The 18,907-nt window shown below is 36.6% G+C and overlaps 1 protein-coding gene across 2 annotated transcripts in view; it reads right to left on the bottom strand.

Annotated features, from left to right (window-relative positions):
* Positions 1 to 7,195: 7,195 nt before the first annotated feature.
* chrm3b (cholinergic receptor, muscarinic 3b) overlaps positions 7,196 to 18,907 on the bottom strand; it is a 144,828-nt gene continuing 133,116 nt past the window's right edge. For both annotated transcript variants that reach the window (XM_046854572.1, XM_046854573.1), the window contains one exon: positions 7,196 to 10,142. In XM_046854572.1, the coding sequence (XP_046710528.1) occupies positions 8,375 to 10,111 (1,737 nt within the window). In that variant the 5' untranslated portion in view covers positions 10,112 to 10,142 and the 3' untranslated portion in view covers positions 7,196 to 8,374. The remainder of the gene's footprint in view (positions 10,143 to 18,907) is intronic.

The following is an 18,907-nucleotide window of genomic DNA, read 5'->3' as shown; positions in this document are numbered from 1 at the left end:
TTGCCGGCGGTGTTGTGACTCAATTGTAAGTTAAGTGCACTACTTAGGGCGTAGGGCGCTGTTATTACATTCACTACGGAGTGCATCTGTGTTAAAAAAGGAGGTATTTGGGATACGACCAGAATTAATTAGTATCCCGAATTGTGGACTCTTTTTCTTATCAAGTCTTATGTCTGACCTGATTATATATATATATATATATATATATATATATATATATATATATATATATATATATATATATATAATGTGTGTGTGTGTGTGTGTGTGATTGATGTGATTGAATACCTGAAATATATAAAAAAACAAACCAACATTTGAAAAGAATTGTCTAAAAAATATTGCTTTTCCCAATAATAAGAAAAAGTAGAAGGAAAGAAGAACTTAAGAACTTTAAAGATGGATTTGGATGTAGTTGATACGATCAGTCTGCTGCAATAGCTCAGATTTTGCATTCAAGTATCTTTCAGTAAAGTTGATAACTTCAACAATGATAAAACTGTAATAATTGGATAAGGATGGGTTCCTTTCTGAGTCTGGTTCCTCTCGAGGTTTCTTCCTCATTAAATCCCAGGTGTATTTTCCTTGCCATTGTCGCAACTGGTTCGTTTATTAGGATTAAACTAATAGGTACTAAACTTATAGGCACTAAATAAAAAATGTGTTAACCTTTTTGACTCTGCAAAGCTGTTCTTGAACGATGTCCTATACGAATATAACGAAGTTGTTGTTTTTTTTCTTCGGTTTTTCTAAAAGACATCACACATTAGGAATAAACTTATAAGGACTAACAAATTAATTCATATTTTACAGTAGAACCTATATTTCTCTGTGAAGCTAATTTGGGACAATGTCAATGTTAAACAATTAAATACTAATAAAATAAAATAAATACATTTAGTATATTTATTGTTATTTAATGCATTTTATATGTGAGGGAAACAATTTGTTACACCACTGGTTTCCAACCCAAGGGTCACAACTCCCACTAGGGGTCGCTAAAGATTTTCGAGAGGACTCCTGATTGTTTTAATTAGTGTTTATTTTATTTATAGCAACAAAATAAATAATTAAACTCTAAATATTTAAAAAATCATATATGAAAAGAGAAGAAATTTCCCTAATGTTGAGAATTTTTTCTGAAGAGTGCAAATGTACAATCGTAGCGTTAAAAAAGACGCAGCGAAGAGAAAACTTTGCAAAAACGCCAGGTAAAAGATAAAAACGAATGCGCTAAAAATAAACCACAAGGACTTAAGACTTAGTTATCTTAAATTTGCTTTAAACCAAGGAGGTGTCAGAGCACCAAACACCCAAAGATAGCTGGTAAACAAAGATAATTTTTCCTAAGGAAAAATAACTTATGTCAAATAGACCCCAGAACATGAGAGATGCTTTAACTAGAGCTGAAAATAAAAATAGACAGGCAACGGTTGCATCCTTCGAGTGCGAGCCACACCATCAGGAAAAGTCTGCTCAGACCTGCATGTGTAAAAATGGCACAGGTGGCTTCAAAACTAAAAACTGTATCTCTGTCCAATAATACAATAAAAGACATAATCGGCAGAATGGCAAATGAGGTTGAGAACTCGTTGATGGAAAAGTTAAAGATGCACCCATGTTAAATTTAATAAAGCGAATCTTTGTGGAGCTGTGAAGATGAGGTGCATCAGACTCTCCTCCTTTATACCAAAAGCACTGGCTGTCAAAAGAAACATTAACAGGGTTTGAATTGGGCATGGTGTCGTTAAAAAAATTTTAAATTTGGGGTCTCCTAAAAAAAAAAAAAAAAAAAGGGTGTGTTACACCATAATCTGTGACTCCTCCAGCAGTCTCAAATATTGCTATAGTTTCAACATTTTCAAAACGGTATAATTTTTTCTCTATTCGTTTTCCTCTTCTTATATTCTTCCTGGATTTTTCTGACCCCTAGTGGTCAGATCCTGTCATTACCATCCAGTCAGATAGAATTAAAAATCGAAAAACACAATAATATACTTCTCCAGCAGCCTCCAATATTGCTGTAGTTTCATCATTTCCAAAACTGAATTATTTTTTTTCCTTGTAAGCAATTTATTTGTTTTTCTTCTTGTCTTAGCTCCATCTTAAAATGTAATACAGCACGTTTTTTTCTTCCTGTATTCTTCTGACCTCTAGTGGTCAGATCCTGTCATTAACATCCAGTGAAATGAGAGAACTAAAAAGGGAAAAAAACACACAATTGTCTGTTTTTTTTTTCTTTTTTCAATATTTAATGAGAAAATGAACCATAACAACGATACAATAAGAAACATTCATACAAATCAACTGACATGGTGTGTCTAAATCTCTGTAGATAAGCACAAAGGCTTACATTTAAATCTTACAACATTAAAACACGCTTCACAGTTTGAGATCACGTCCCCATGGATGCGAGAGGTGCCTACATGTCACACCTCTTCATTATGAAAGGAAAACGATTCTCAAGACAAAAGAAAGTGAAAACAGCCATTTATAAGAATAGTCTTGTTACAAAAGCTGTCATGCAGGTCAATAATGGCATAAAAAAAAGGAGCACAGAAAAAAAGAAAAGGTTTTATGGAGAGCAAGCAGGAATGTCAGCAACAAAGTAAACTGGTCTAAACTCCAAATTTATGGTTTAAATCATAATACAGATGATGTGTATACTAGCATGTGTTGTAGAAAGTTCATATTAGAGATTTATACCGATAATTTATTAGGAGTGTAAACTCTTGAGAACCTGGAGTGATAAAAGATTAAAAGTTCCTCTTATCCAACCTGAATTTAACATTTGGAAATTAGCGTTTTTTTTCAACATGGCTCGCATGAAACAGCATTTTATTAGCTATAGTTTAAATATATTTTATTGTATATGATTCGACATTGAAGTGCAAAAAGTCTGCACACCCCCATTGTCTAGCACAGGGGTTTTTAACCGGTGGTTCGGCCCCCTGGTGGTCCGCGGCGGCATTGCATGTGGTCCGTGACAGCCTACATAATTTCACTATTAAAATCACTTTTTTTCCATAATTTATTTTTCCAAACATATCCAGATTATTTGCACATTAGTGGGAAAACTGAATTTAATGAAAATATCTAAAATATTCAAACTGACACAGGATAGGCTAGCTTTGCACCTATCAGGCCTATGCTTTGCTAACGTTGTGTTTTGCGTCATATACGTACACATTCATCTTGCGCGTGAAATAGACCAGCATCTCGGAGTTAAGAAAACACATTATTCAGGTTTTATTGAATAGACGCTTAATAGTTTTGGTGAATTGAAATTTGGAGTGGAGCTGTTAGCTAACGTTTCTAACTAAGGTGAAGTTTGCTAGTCAGCACCAGCATGAATCGCTTTTTACAATAGTGGGCCGCGGATTACTTGTTAGTCAGAATGGTGGTCCCTGGCACAGAACCAGTTGAAAACCCCTGATCTAGCAGAGTAAACATCAGGCTTCCACACAATAGAGCAGGATATGAATTTGCTCTTAATGCAGTGTTTCCGTATTTAATGGCGCAACATAATCCGCTGTTTTGATCCAACAGCCTGTGATTAATATGCGACCAATGATGTGTTCCAGGTCACAGATAGGCCTATTGTTATTTGTGAGTAATGAGGACTTGAAAATGAGGGAATGGTCTGGGTTATGAGGAGAACACCTTCATCTTGTCATATAGAAATCAATTCATACAAAAGTTTGTGTACCATAAGTTTGGTATGTGCTCCTTTTTGGAACAACCCATTCCACATTCTGTCCCCATTTACTATTATAATAACCTCCACTCTTCTGGGAAGATGTTCCACTATGTTTTGGAGTGTAGTTGTGGAGATTTGTGCTCATTCAGTGACAGTGGTGATGGTAGTCAGGTACTAAACCCATGTCCACAGGGGCTTTGTGATGTCAGCTCAGGTTTGAGACATTTTTGATAAATCCTGTACAATTGTGTGCCGTATGTCTGGAAACGTCAGGTGTCCCTGATATAAACATTTAGGGTCAGGTGTCTGATACGTTATGGTTATTTATATATAGATGGATATTGTAGACTGTATGTTTTATAATGTTGATAAATGTAATAATGTGTAAAACATGTAATCATCTGTCGAAATGACATAATTGTGACAGGCCTTATTATCATGACGTGCAAGCCATTAGAATATATTACATTAACTAGTGATAATGGGATAAGGGACATGTGGGAAAAGAGACATCTGTGACACAGAACACAGTAAATTTAGATTTTCTGTCCTACAGGGATGCAAACATTTGCACTCGAATGTATTAATTTTAATTCGGAAATCTTACCTTGTAAATCCGGATACAATTTGGCACCAGATTTTGTACAAAGCCATGTTTTTGCACATTTGTAGTTTTGGATACAGCACTGATTACAACTGACTAAGAAAAAGGAATCGTTTTCAACCATAATGTATTCAGAACCTCAAACACCGCACCAAAAAAAAAAAAAAAATCTAAATAAGCAACACAATTTGCACACGTATTATACATAATACAGTCATTAAATAAACTCCAGAAAAAGAGAAAAGCATAATACCCATAACATGAATGCATCAAAACAAATATCAAATTTGAAAATTCTAGTGTCTAGGAGTTGCTTACAGAAACATTGAGCTTTTAATCCACATTAAAACATTTTTAAATACAGTAAAAAATAGCTTCTTTTCTTCAGTAACTGTATCTTGTATTGTACATAAATATCATCCAAAAATATCATACAAGACGTGTCTTTATAGATACATTTGTAGTCATGTGTAGTCCATTTCGATTTAAAGTAACACAAAATAAACAAAAACAAAAATAAAAATAGCAAATGGCTAATTCTTGTATTTTTCATTTTCTAAGCGATGATGGCTTTAATTTAGAAATTGTACCTTATTTGAGTTTAAATTGTCGAATCAAAGGTTAAAAATGTAAAAATAATCATCATAATATTTGTATACACAAAAGAACCTACTGTGACTATTTCTGCATTGTAGGAAAATACGTCAGAACATGTGTTTTAGATATAAACAGCATTATAAGCACACAAAAAAAGATTTCTATAAGATTACATCTTAATCTTGAATGCTGATCAACAAATTCTTGTTCTTTCTCCACAGACAACCACTAGAGGGCAGCATTGATCGTCATACTCGTATATGGTGGCCACATATTGGTTTTATATTCTTGTTTCACAAAACCTCTGAGTTTTCTTTATTCATTTACCTTCTATACATCCTGAGCCAATAATGGGAATTCTGGGAAACTGATGGAATCGGTTTCCAATTTAGTTTAACATAAAGACAAAAGATCAGCTAATCTCTGAGCATCACTGTTCATATAACATAAAAAAAAATGGCGTACATCATCAGTAGCAACAACTGAACTGTGAACAGCAGTGTGGAGAGCATTCATTGTTTCAAGTAAAACACTACTTGCACAGAATTGTGCAAATTTATATCTAATGCTGCCACAATTCCCATAATAGCTGTTTATCATGGGATATATCAGACACGTGACTATTGTGCAGCTACTTATCAGCAATGTTTAATTGGTTCAGGATTCAGTCATGTACTATACAGACAGTTTGTGCACACTCGACCATTAGATTCATATGCGCTTTTTAACATTCCATTTCACTCTTCTGGGAAGATGTTCCACTAGATGTGGAGATTTGTGCTCATTTAGGCACAAGTCGGGTACTGATGTAGGTGAGGTGAGGAGCCCTGGAGTGCAGTGAAAGGAAAATTTCATGCTAAAGCATCCAAAGCATTCTATACAAATGTGTGCCTAAAACTTTGTGGTAACAGTTTGGGGAAGAACCACATATAGTGGAAAAAGTGAGGTGTCCCCAATCCTTTTGTCCATATAATGTACGTGACCTCTGGACCTGCTTTTGAAGCTCAAATGCTTTGCGAATTATGCAATAACAAAGAAAAATGAGGAGGCTGAATGCCTGGAAAATGAATAATTCGTTTCTGTTTTAACTTAATCAATCTGTTTTATGTATATGAAATAAACAATCATATTAGTAATAAAATCATACATCGTAATACAATTTTTTAAAATCACCTCCTCTTTTTTTCTAGCGCGAAAATAACGAATTTTTTCTCTATTGCAAAAACATGCTCCCAAAAATACACCGTAAAAGAGTCCTTATCTGAATAAACCTCTGAAAAAGATAAAAATGTACAGAATGAACAGCAGGCTGCATGATGATGGACATCAACAGAAGCATTTGCTTGTCTAAAAATCTGATAAATGCCACCTCATACAGCTCAGATATTCTGTAAGTAGTTCATACAACAGGTTCTTTGTGGAAAACACTGCATCCTTGATAAAAAAAAATAAAAATCACAATAGATTCCAATACAATCTAACTACTACATATACACTTGAGAAAAAAACGGTTAACTCTAAAACCTTTGGCAGTCTGAGGAACCATTCATTTTTTCTAAAGTGTTAGGTTGGTCTGTAAGACGGTATTCCGAGTAAAAAACATTTTAGAAGTGAAAAACCCTTAAATACTCGATAAAACTTTTCTCCTAAGAGTCTGCGTTGATGATGATCACTACAGACAATGGGCAAATATATAACAGAAACAGAACACCAGAGCACAGCACAGAATCTTTCGTTCTAAAAATTTACACCAAAGATTAAAAACATCAAACAACAAATTAAAAAAACAGGTACAATTAGAGACTGTGCAACATTTCTGTCTTTTATTTTGATTCGTTTTATATCTCCACTCCATGTTATGTCTCGTCTGTGATGACCCTCAACTGTTTGTAGCTATGTTTGATTTACTTTTTGATTCGTTTAAAAACCGCGTGACGCAAAAAATATGTTCAGCTTGTTGTGTCTACCGAGACGTTTGTTCTTTTGTTACATGTTTCTCAAGGTTTTTTTGGACAGTACAGAAGTGAATTTAATTCGTTACTATTTACTCAAATACAGTCTTGTTCCTTTTTGTTTAGGAGTTAATCAAAATGTAACTGGTCAAACACCAATCAGGCTCGAGCACGCTCTCCGTTTGGAACTTGTTTTGTTCGCCGCTTGGTGGTATCTATTTATCACCAACATACAGTTCAGCGTCAATTCAACAGCAAGCAGAAAAAAGAAAAAAACTCCTAAATCTAACTCACCACAACACCCGTGGCTTAATTTGTGCGATTTTTTTACATTTAACTTATTTGACTTATTAATATGATTCTATTAATAGAATAATGTGCTAAGAGTCTTTTTACATAAACTGAGTTAATTAAGCAAGAGTCTTGTGACCTAAATGATAGGACATAATAGCCATAATAAATCACAGCACTGTAGGTACTTAAATAATGGTCCCTGGTGGTCTAGTGGTTAGGATGCGGCGCTCTCACCGCTGCGGGCCGGGTTCGATCCCCGGTAAGGGAACCAACTCACTCTAAGTGCCGGTCCCAAGCCCGGATAAATGGGGAGGGTTGCGTTAGGAAGAGCATCCAGCGTAAAAACATGTGCCAAATCAAACATGCAGATGATCCGCTGTGGCGACTCCTAATGGGAGAAGCCGAAAGAAAGTTTTTACTGTAGGTACTTAAATAATGGAGCACTTTTACTGAAGAAATATTTTACCTAGTGTACTATATCTCTACTTTAACTCAAGTACACGGTTTGAGTACTCCATCCACCACTTCTTTACTTTATGTTGTTTGCTGATCGCTTGACGCACGTTTCATTTTCGTTTCTGATTTGGAATTAAGATTTGGATTTGTCTGCCTGATTGAAAACGTCCTCAACTTCCACGCTTCGTTACACGACAATCTGTACGTATGACCTTCAACGCATAAATAGAATAGAGGCACTAATAGATCACATTCATTCTACAAAAAGAAAAAAAGAAAAGTTTTGATCTAGTATCCTAAAAATGTTTTCTGGTTTGTCCCTGTAGTGTGAACACCCTTAACCATTAATCACTTCCTGCCCTGGGTCCTGTAGGACCACTTTATACTTCTTGAGAAAACCTCTTTGCTACCAGCTGACTTTTACATTTACAAATTCAACAGCCTGTTTGACAAACCACAAAGGCGGTACGCAGAGAAAACAAAGTGAAATATAGGACCCTTAAGGGTTCTTTATTTTGCCCCTTTAAGGGAACCTTAAAGGTTCTTTGTTGAGCCACACAATAGAATGATTGTGGTTGAGAAGCGTCGGTCTTCATTGGGTTTCAAATACAACCACTTTGAGAAGTAAAGAACCCTGTGAGGAACATTTTGCAATAGTCTGTAAGCTTGTGTGCTGCAACTCTAGACACTGGCAACAATGACGGTTCCCCTCGGGAGATCATAACAGTCTATGCTCTTAAGTTTGATGTCTCATTTTTATCTTTACATTAGTTACTTCTTCTTGTAGGCCACCACCGCTGGCTTCTGTTGAAGGTGAGGCTTATTTTGTTTCTGCCTGTCCCACTGGCACAGCAGGATCATTTTGAAGGTGATGCGGAAGTTTTTGTTACACAGTGCATAGCACATAGGGTTCACTGTACTATTTACATAGCACAGCCAGTATCCCAGAGCCCATAATCCCACAGGGATACAGTCATCACAAAATGTATTTACAAGGACCATGATGTTATATGGAGTCCAGGTGATGATGAAGGCAAGGAGGATGGCACTTAATGTCTGTGCTGCTTTTTTCTCTTTGACGAGCGATACCTTCTTGCGTTTATTGGCTTGTGTCTTGGTCTTGGAGACTAAATCTTTTGCCATTGTGTCATCCTTAAAGGTTTGAGGTATTGATGGTGATTTTGTGGCTGAAGAGCTCCCACACGGCTTAGAGTTGTCCATAGTGGGCAACGACGGAGTTGGGGTTTTGGACAAGCCTTTTCTAGAAGGTTTTTCTGCAGCAATGTGTTCCGGCTTTAGCTGTTCCTGCTTAGATGTCTCAGAGTTGGCATCTGTCAACAATTCGGGCATGTCTACCCCTATGGAATAAACGGCCCTTGCATTAGCACCTTCTTCATCTGGTTCCTCTTCATCGGACTGGTCAATTGACGCTCCACCATCGTTGTTATTCCAGCTATCGCTGCTGCTGTGCTCTTGATCGCCAGTGCTGAAACCTTTTTGACCACTGCGACCAAGAAGCCAGAAACGGCAACTGTTACCTAACTTTTTCTCAGACTCCTTTTCACCAGGCTGGTTGAGGCTGTAGTTGGCACAACTATAAGAGCTGTCTCTTGAGGGCATCATTGCAGCAGATTCCTCTTCACTGCTTTGCTTGACCTGGTTGCCTGAGCCCTTCAGGCCTGCCAGGTCTTTGGATCGGTTCTCTGTCTCTTTATAGATCCGCCAGTATAGGACTGTCATGATGGTCACAGGCAGGTAAAAAGCTGCAATTGCAGTGCAGAATGTGATAATAGGCTCAGAGAGAAACTGGATGTAGCACTCTCCTGGAGGAACTGTACGTTTCCCCACAAAATACTGCCAAAACAGGATGGCAGGCGCCCAGAGCACGAAGGATATAAACCAGGCAAGGCCAATCATGGTCATTGCTCTTTTAGTGGTCCGTTTGGCCCGATATGTAAGTGGCCTTGTTACTGAGAAGTACCTGTCAAAGCTGATTACCAGCAAGTTCATGACAGAGGCATTGCTAGCCACATAATCAATAGCCAGCCATAAGTCACATGCCCAGTTGCCAAGTGCCCACCTGCCCATGACAATGTATGTCGTGTAAAGATTCATTGACAATATGCCAATAATGAGGTCAGCAAATGCCAGGCTGAGCAGATAATAGTTATTCACTGTCTTCAGTTGTTTGTTAACTTTAAACGACACGACCACCAAGACATTTCCAGTGATTGTGATGAGGGACAATGACCCTGTTAGTAGTACAATAATGATGACTTGCCAGACGGAGTGTCCACCGAGGGGATCGTACGCCACAGTGGGTGTAAGTGTGGCGTTTGCGAAGCTAGTCAAATCAGTGCTCCGTGAGAGGAGAGAGACATTGGACTGATGGCTGTCCCCCTCTGGCCAGAAGTCTTCAGGAATGACAGCGATATCGGGATAATCTCTCATTCCAGGAGAACTGTTGGTGAGGAAGAATCCAGGCTTGGAGCTCAGTGTCAAATTCATGGTGATGCCTGGGCATATTCTGAGGACAAATCTGAAAAACACAGAAGACAATTAATAAACAAAAAACAGCAAGTTGTTGTGACCGACAAGATGGCAGTACTGTTGCAGTCAAAATATGACTGTAATTTAATAATTGAACAAATTTCAGTAAATAATGAAGCAAAACAGAGAAATGTACAGTACCGTACAGTACAAACTATACAGTAAATATAACGGTTCCCAAACCTTTTCCTCTGACCTAAAAAAGAAACACGCTGAATGCGAAACAAACCGATGTCTTAGTGTTTAATCACTTTTTTACGAAGGTCAGCACATTGAACATCGCAAACACCATATGGACCTGTGATAGACTGAAAATTAATAAAAAATGTAAATTAAAATTTATTTTCTGACCATGAATTACATTAGAAGACATTTTTCAGGTAAAATATTTTCGTAACTTCGTAATGTGTGTGTTTATGCACACAGCTAGCTAAAAGACACAACAGGTTTCAACTAACACTTCACACTCTTCACCTGTAGGTGTCCCTACTGCAGAATAATCATGCAACTGAAGCATAATTTGCGAGTAAATAATCCTAATTCTACACAAAATATTAAATAAACGTAAATAACAATTTATATATTTATTCATATGAAACAACATCTATCTGTGACAGCTACAGTATATATGTTTGCCTGCCTTGCGAAATGTAAAATATGTGTACAATTTTGTCGTATCGCTATAGTCATTGTATGATCAAAAAATCATAAGACGAACCATCATAACTTTGGTACCATCAGTACAAATCGAATCACTCAATCCGACCCGGTGTTTGATGATACATTCTCAATTTTTCAGTTGCGTTTATGTATTTTTTTCTCAGCTTCTGACCTTTAGCACTAGTTTAATGGAATGTAACGCTTGGAACGGGCGTGGGTAGGTGTCTGAGGACTTAAACATGTACTTTCTATTATTATTATTATTTCATATAAAAAAAAAAAGGTCCTTTTTTTAGATTCAGCTGTAGCTTATGTCAGAGAGCTTATGCCAGCTCATAGAAAACGAGCTAATGTTTGCATAGCCATGTGCTCTTGTTTTCATTTATGTCTCCACCCTGTCATGTGATTTGTCATTCCCCACACGTGTATGTACTTTCAGACGTGTCTCCACTTCTTTGCCTTATTAATACCTTTCTGTTTCAAGGCAAAGTATCGCATTCAGTACATGTTTTGTTCTCTAAACATGTTTTATGCTTCTTGTTTTTTTCAGTATCTCACTTTGTTTCTCATTCATGTTCTTGTTTCGCCTTCGCTGTGCTGTTTGCCAATTGCCTGACCTTAACCTACTTTATTCTTCTGATTTCTTTTATTTGTCTGTCCGTATAATAAATAAACACTCCCTAACACTTGTATCGACCTCTGCTATTATTCACTCTTAAAACACATTAACCTGAGGAGTAAGGAAAAATTATTTTAATGAATAAATATATAACAGAATAAAACAAAACAAAAAAAAACAAACACAAACAGATAAAATAAAAGGGCTAACTTTTATTAAAATGTGTTGTTATTTTGGCATTCTTAGACATGGCTTGCATGGTACTTTATTCAAAAGTGTCACACTGGCAACCCAGAATACTGATTAGTCTCACCTGCAGCTCATTAACCTTCATATAATCACTGCACTTGTTCATTATCATCTACAAAGCTTTACAGGCATCCTAGAAATATAGCCAGGTTTCTAACCTTTCGCACAAAAAAATGTATTTCAAAGTACAGACGCTTCCCACCTTACGAGCAAGTTACGTTCCGAACGACTGTTCGTAAAGTGTTACTGTGTTCGTTATTGACTACGCATATCTCCTAATGATGTGAGAGCTATACTAGCAAAAAAACAATAAAATATACTAAAACAAATTGAAATACTGTATACAATATTTTGTATTGAGCAAAAATTGACTTAAACACGCCCTGGAACAAATTTCACTTTGAGGACAGGTTTGTTCGTATCCGCAAAAAGTCCGTTTAGTGAATGTTCGTAGAGTGGGGAGCATCTACAACAAATGCTAACCAAGAGTTAGTTACAAATGCTGTAACTAACTCGTGGTTAGCATTTGTTGCTTTGTACCTCAGGCAGTTTGATTGTATAAAAAATGTGAAAGAAAGTAACGTGGCGAGATTTTGTTCGGTTTGCTGTCAAGAAAGTCATTAAAAAAAGTCTTTTTGAAGCATATATGCTTCTGCAGTACCTCAAACTTACCACTAGGTGAATGTACACTATTGTATTGGATGTCTTAGGAGGTGGTAGCATAAAACCTTTCATACACATGAAATAAAAGACCCAAACCTGTTCCAGCATGAAAATGCCCCTGTGCACAAAGCCATCTACATGAAGATGTGGTTTATGTGGATTCAAATAAAATATCTTAAGTGACCTACTATAGAGCTCTGACCTCAACCCTATTAAACACTTTTTGGATTAATGAACCCCAATAACCCCAGGACTCCTGACCTCACCTACACCAGTAGGACATATGAGCAAAATCTCCACAAGCACACTCCAAAATCTAATGGGATGTTCAAAAAGCACATAGGAATATTATGATCCTTCTTATGAAACTATTATTATATATAATATATTTTTGTTGCGAATTCGTGTGCTAGAAAATATCTCCCTGTATTGTCTTCACCCTCACATACTGTAAACAGAGTTACCGTTTTTTTCCTTCATATTGTCTTATCATAAATATCAAGCTGCCCTGTAGTCGCTGCAGGCAAAACTCATTCGGCTGCCACTGAGCAGTGAGGGAGTCGAGTCGCTGCACACCCAGAAATGTGCTCGCTCATAAGTTCTGGCATACATAAATAGCCACCTGCAGGGACAAAGAAAGGTCGAGTCAGGATGCCGGAAATGAGAAAACATGAGGTTTCGTGTCAGGTAAAGCAGCAGGGGACTGGACAGCAGTGCACCAGCAGGACAGCCACGAGAACACAAAGTAAGAAAGATGGATGGAGAAAAAAAGTGGATGAGAATTAGAAAAATTAAAATAAAATAAAATAAAATAAAAAACACTGCAAAAATGGTATCTCAGTAAATGAAAATATCTTAAATATGGATGAATATATACAATTACTATAATATTACAGTTTATACTATATATGTAATTGTATTTGACGTGGCTTTATTAACTTTCTTATATGTATACTAGGGATAGTAAGATTCGCTGAGTCGCATCAGTACATTGGAATAAAATGTAACTGTGATGCATCGATAAAAAAAAAATAGTGCATGTACAAGATTTTACATTTGAATCAGTAAAAGCCGATTTATTTTTATATAATTATTAGAAGATGCGCTACACCTTTATTATTTAAAAAGTGATCAGTAATTTGTGACCCATATCTTATAATATGTTTAGATATTTTCCCTTGCGTAACTGTTTCAAGCGCGTTCTCTCAGCACCACTGCTGCTACGTGTATATGACCTATCACAACACTAAGGAGGCGTGTCCTAAAAGTCACATAAACTATAGATTAACATGGCAGAGGTAGAGCTGCATCTTTCTGGATATAACAACAGCACATTGTTTTGAGGACAGATTTATTTAATAATTTTTCTTTCTTTTTTCTTTTTTTTGCACTAAAAAGGCCTGTTTGTGAAAGAGCCATGCGTTAGAAGTCAGAAATCAGCACTTTTGCTTTCTACATATGGCCCTTGTACAAATAAATAAAATAAAAAGCGAACAAAAAAATAAAAGCAAACCATACCATTTGTACCATATTGAACTGTAAAGCATCATATTTTTTCATTGCACTGAATAGAATTGTGTTGAATTAAATCGAAATCGTATCGCACCACATTGTAATAGGGGTGAATCGTATCACATCGCGGTGGTAGCTACTTCTTATGTATCTTTAATGTATTGTATATGAATTGTACATGATTTTTCAGTAAAATCCTGAACAAGTAGTTAAACGGGTCTTGCATTGAATACACTGTACAGTAATAGCGATACATTATTCATACAGATTTATTTTTAGAACAAACACCAGTTTGGTATTTTGGTATCAAGTAATAAAATGATTACTTGCTAAAGACAAAACAAAAAAACAAACTTCATAGTTGTTACTTAAAGGATCAGCTTTAGGGGTGAAATCAGGTTGTGATTAAATTGTTTGATTGCCTTTTTACCATCAAACGGCACTTCGGGGAAAACAGAGCAAGTCTGAGACGGCGATACAAAACAGTGAGTTCAATTAATCCGAACTTTTTCTCACACAGATTAAAGCTAGAGATCTGAGGTTAAGAGCCCCATGTGCTTCTCCTGTGCTTCTCGTGTGTTCTCCGTCAAAAGTAATGCAATGCATCAAAACCTACGAAATGCTTCATACTGTCATTCACAATCTCTGGCAGTCGGTCAACTACTGCACCCTCCTGGATTTAGACATGGGAATGATATTTACACCGAGTGGAGAAATCGAGGTCAGGACACCTCTATTTTATTGCACCTAAATAAAAACTGATTCGATTCTTAATACGACTTTTTAAAAAGGGGCGTGTGTTAGAGAAAGGTTAGGAGAGCAAAAAATGTGAAAAAGCTGAGTCATTGCTTCGCTGCTTGACTGGTTTAGAAAGTTATCTAGCACAATGTAGAACATAGGCTCTAGAAGACCTTCTAGATGCAATTTATGTTGTATAAAGTGTAAGTTCTAGGACTTACTTATACAAGTAGAAGTCGACCAATAGGAGTTTTTCTCTGGCCATTGCCAATATTTAGAAATCTTTTTTGACCTTTTTTGGCCTTCAGCCTAAAAAATCCAACAGTTAATTAATAAGAAGTGATACAGAAAATTGCCTAAATTAAACATTTATTGAACAACAAATGCATCCGCTATCAGTGCACTCCAGGTTTTGGTCCCCGTGCCGATCTGCAAAAACTACAAACTACAAAACTACGGACGGCGTCAGTTGTTTATTCAACTGTTATGCTGATGATACCCAACTATATATCTTATTAAAACCAGATGAAACATCTCGAATGAACATGTTAAATGAGTGTGTTAAAGAATTAAAAGATCTGATGACGCATGACTTTCTATTGTTAAATTAAATTCAGAGATTTTGCTCATCGACACAAAAACCAGTGCACAGAAGCTCCAGCATTCTAACATGTTTTTAGAAGGATGTACTGTAACTATTAGTTCAACAGTAAAAGACCTGGGAGTTATTTTAGACAGCAACTTGTCTTTTAAAAATCATATCAACCATATTACAGAAACAGCCTTCTTTCACCTTAGAAATATTGCTAAGCATATAAACATGTTATCTATATCTGATGCAGAGAAGCTCATCCATGCGTTCATGACCTGCAGAATAGACCATTGTAATGCATTACTAGGTGGTTGTCCTGAATCATTATTAAACAAGCTACAGTTTGTCCAGAATGCAGCAGCCAGAGTTCTCACAAGGTCGAGAAAATATGACCATGTAACCCTAAAATAATACCTGTTAAGTTTCGAATCAACTACAAACTATTGCTACTTACTAACAAAACCCTAAAGGTTTCGGATCCCATGTATCTATCCAGCCTTATAACACGCTACAATCTGTCACGCTCCTTGTGATTTTGTAACTCTGGACTTCTTCTAGTTCTTAGAATAGCAAAGTCCACTGAAGGTGTTAAAGCATTCTCACATTTAGCTCCTAAACTTTGGAATAGTCTTCCTGACAGTGTTCAGGCCTCAGACACAATCTCCCAAGTAAAACCGTAGTTTAAAGATGTATCTTTTTAGCAAGTCCTACACATAATACACATCACATATCATCACCTTGTGCTCCAGTACATCTGATTACATGCACATTAACAAGCACAAGTGATCTTGATCTTTGATGATCTCAAAATGCTTAGCTATTTTATTAGTTGCTCAGTAGCTTCTGGTTCCACAACATCACCTGTATGTCCATTGTAAAAAGCACTATAGAAATAAACTTGAACTTAAACTTTATAGGCCGTTTCTGCATGTATTGGAGGCGGCACTCCTCTATGAAAAAGAGAGCAACGATTGGCTTTTCAGCTTAGCGAATGAGCACACAAGAAAAAAACTGAACTAATAAAGTAAACAATGATAGAGTAAAGACTGGACATTCTTGCTCTTGTCTTTGCAACATAAAAGATGTGATAGTAAAAACGACACAAATACGTTATTAATGATCACAGAAGGTGTAAAAGCAGCTAGCTTTATATATTCACAGTTCTTACACAATTCATAGCTCTTTTAGTTTCCCTGTTTGGATGCCGAATACAGACTACTGCCACCTGCTGCTATGGGAGAGTTTTGTTTTCTCACGCAAGAGATAGAACATCATTTATACAACTGAGCAGGTCCTGAACCCTGCTCACCCGTATAAATTAATTAATTTATATTTATAATAAAAGTTGTTCTGGATAAGGATGTCAGACAAATACAATAAAAACTAATTTAATATGATTCCATCCTAATATGGAAACATTTCCTATAATAAAATTCTTTATTTTCTCCCAATATAATCATTGTCAATTTAATACAACTGGTTATTTTTTCACTAATGCATGACAGCTGCCCTCTTCCGTATACACACTCTCACAGACAACCATGATTGGCTACTGTTGTAATGATCGCTGAAACAGAGTAATGGCATTGTTCCCACCAAGACAGCAGGTCCCATTATGTTTTCTTGAACTCCACTGGGATTGTCCGGATTCGAACTTGCAATCGCTCAAAGACAAGGCCAAAGCATTAATGCTGTGTCATTGTAGAGTCATATTGGCTGTTTTCGATGGTTAATCGTTACATAAGCATGATGCTGTAGTACAGACTGTGAGGCTCTTCTTCACAGCAAGATATTAATTAATTTTTGTAGAATACTTTATTATACAGTCAACATTACACAAACTCGTGCATAAAATCAGTAGCGGTGTCTAACATTAAACACAAACCTTCACCTAAACATTAGTATGTTCTCCATCTCTGTCCTCATACTCACACATATCTGAGAAACAGACAAAATTAGGATTAATCACATGAAAGGTGGGCCTCTCATTCATCTTATCTTCTTTTATCAAAGAGCACAGATGAGATCCGGGAACAAATTATGGTAAAAATGTCAAACCTTGTGCCTTATTGGAGTTGTGTGTATATTACAGCTTCATAAGGAGATGTATAGGCTAAATGACAAAACACTTAACACGTAAAAAATGAGAGGCCTGGTGCTCGATATATAAGACATTTACGCATAGTGCCAGCGAACAAACTGAATAATTTAGCTGTAGTGGCACTCCACATTTCACAAAAACAGTGTTTAATCTTTCATGTGGCTGTCATACAGCGGCTCTTCATAAATGTCTGGACTCTGTACAAGGCCAGGCTCTATAGAATTGTTAAAGCTCTTGAAAAGCTTGAAAAACTTTATAGGCCTTTTCGAGGCCCCTTTACACTTGCAATATGTTTAAGTCCATCCCATATTATGATGCTGTCATCATACGTTTCGCACAATGTGAATGTTACACGGTGAGGTCAAGCATGCCTGGTCAACTCCAGACCCAAGAGCTGCTTTGTTTCCTGAGATCAGAGCACATAATGTATGAAGGCTAAGAACAGTAAGGTGGGATCTGCTGATCTCTGTTAGTCATGCTCATTAAAACTGTGAACTTTCATTTCACATTCTGAGCAACATATCATTTAATATAATACAGTGGGTAAGAGGTATTATCAAAGACACCTCTCATCCCCATCATTTACTGTTCGTACAATTTCTATCAGGAAAAACACTACAGAAATCTGCACTGCCGCACTGAAGAACAGCTTTTTTTCTTTAGTCATACAGTATACTGAAGTCAGCCATTAAGCACTAACTGCTAGCCTTCACCCAATAACTAAACACTTGCACATTCCTGCAATCTGTTTTTCTTTCTCCACAAACATTCTTATTAGATTATCAATTACAAATTGTCATTTGCACATCTGCATTCACTTTGTGTCTACTGCATCATTTTGCAATATCATCATAATTATTTATGTGATTTAACCTAAATGCCATTTGCACCACTGATATGCAGCCCGATGTTTATCTTTACCTGTACAGCAGCAGTCGCCAACTGTTTTTACATCACGCACCAATTTTATGCAAGACATACAAGGGAGGGTCCGCATTTATTTTATATTTATAGTAGAATCAGTCAGAATCAGTGCAGAATCAGTGGCAATTTAATTTATTGATGCATAGAAAAAAAACTCGGCATAGGCCGAAGTGAGTCAATAAAATGGAAATACATTTTTATTTTAAGTTTTAATTCTTGCTGTGTGGCCCAAGACCAAATAATTCAAGGCCTGGTACCAGTCTTTCATTTTCATTTATTTGCACTTCTGGTTGGTTGCTACTGTTCATTGTATTGTCTCTGTAATTACAGCTACTGCTACTGATAAGGCACATTATGGCCGCCTGCCTAATATTTCCTTGTTCCTGTAGACTGACCATTGCAGTCTGGAAACAACTCACAAGTTTTGGAGATGCTCTGACCCAGTCGTCTAGCCTTCACAATTTGGCTCTTGTCAAACTCACTTAAATACTTATGCTTGCCCATCAATTTTGAGGACAAAAATGTTTACTTGCTGCCTAATATGTCCAACCCACTAACAGGTGCCAAGATAAAGATACAATCAGTGTTATTCACTTCACCTGTTAAAATGTTATACCAAGTCGGTGTAGATCCTTTTTTAAGAAGCCATAGAAGTAAGAAAAACTTCCTGAAATTACATGAATAAGAAACCCTGAC

This window comes from Silurus meridionalis, chromosome 7 (genome assembly GCF_014805685.1).
Source record: "Silurus meridionalis isolate SWU-2019-XX chromosome 7, ASM1480568v1, whole genome shotgun sequence".
NCBI lineage: Eukaryota > Metazoa > Chordata > Actinopteri > Siluriformes > Siluridae > Silurus > Silurus meridionalis.
Note: the sequence above shows the minus strand (reverse complement) of the source record. Positions and strands in the feature narration are given on the sequence as shown.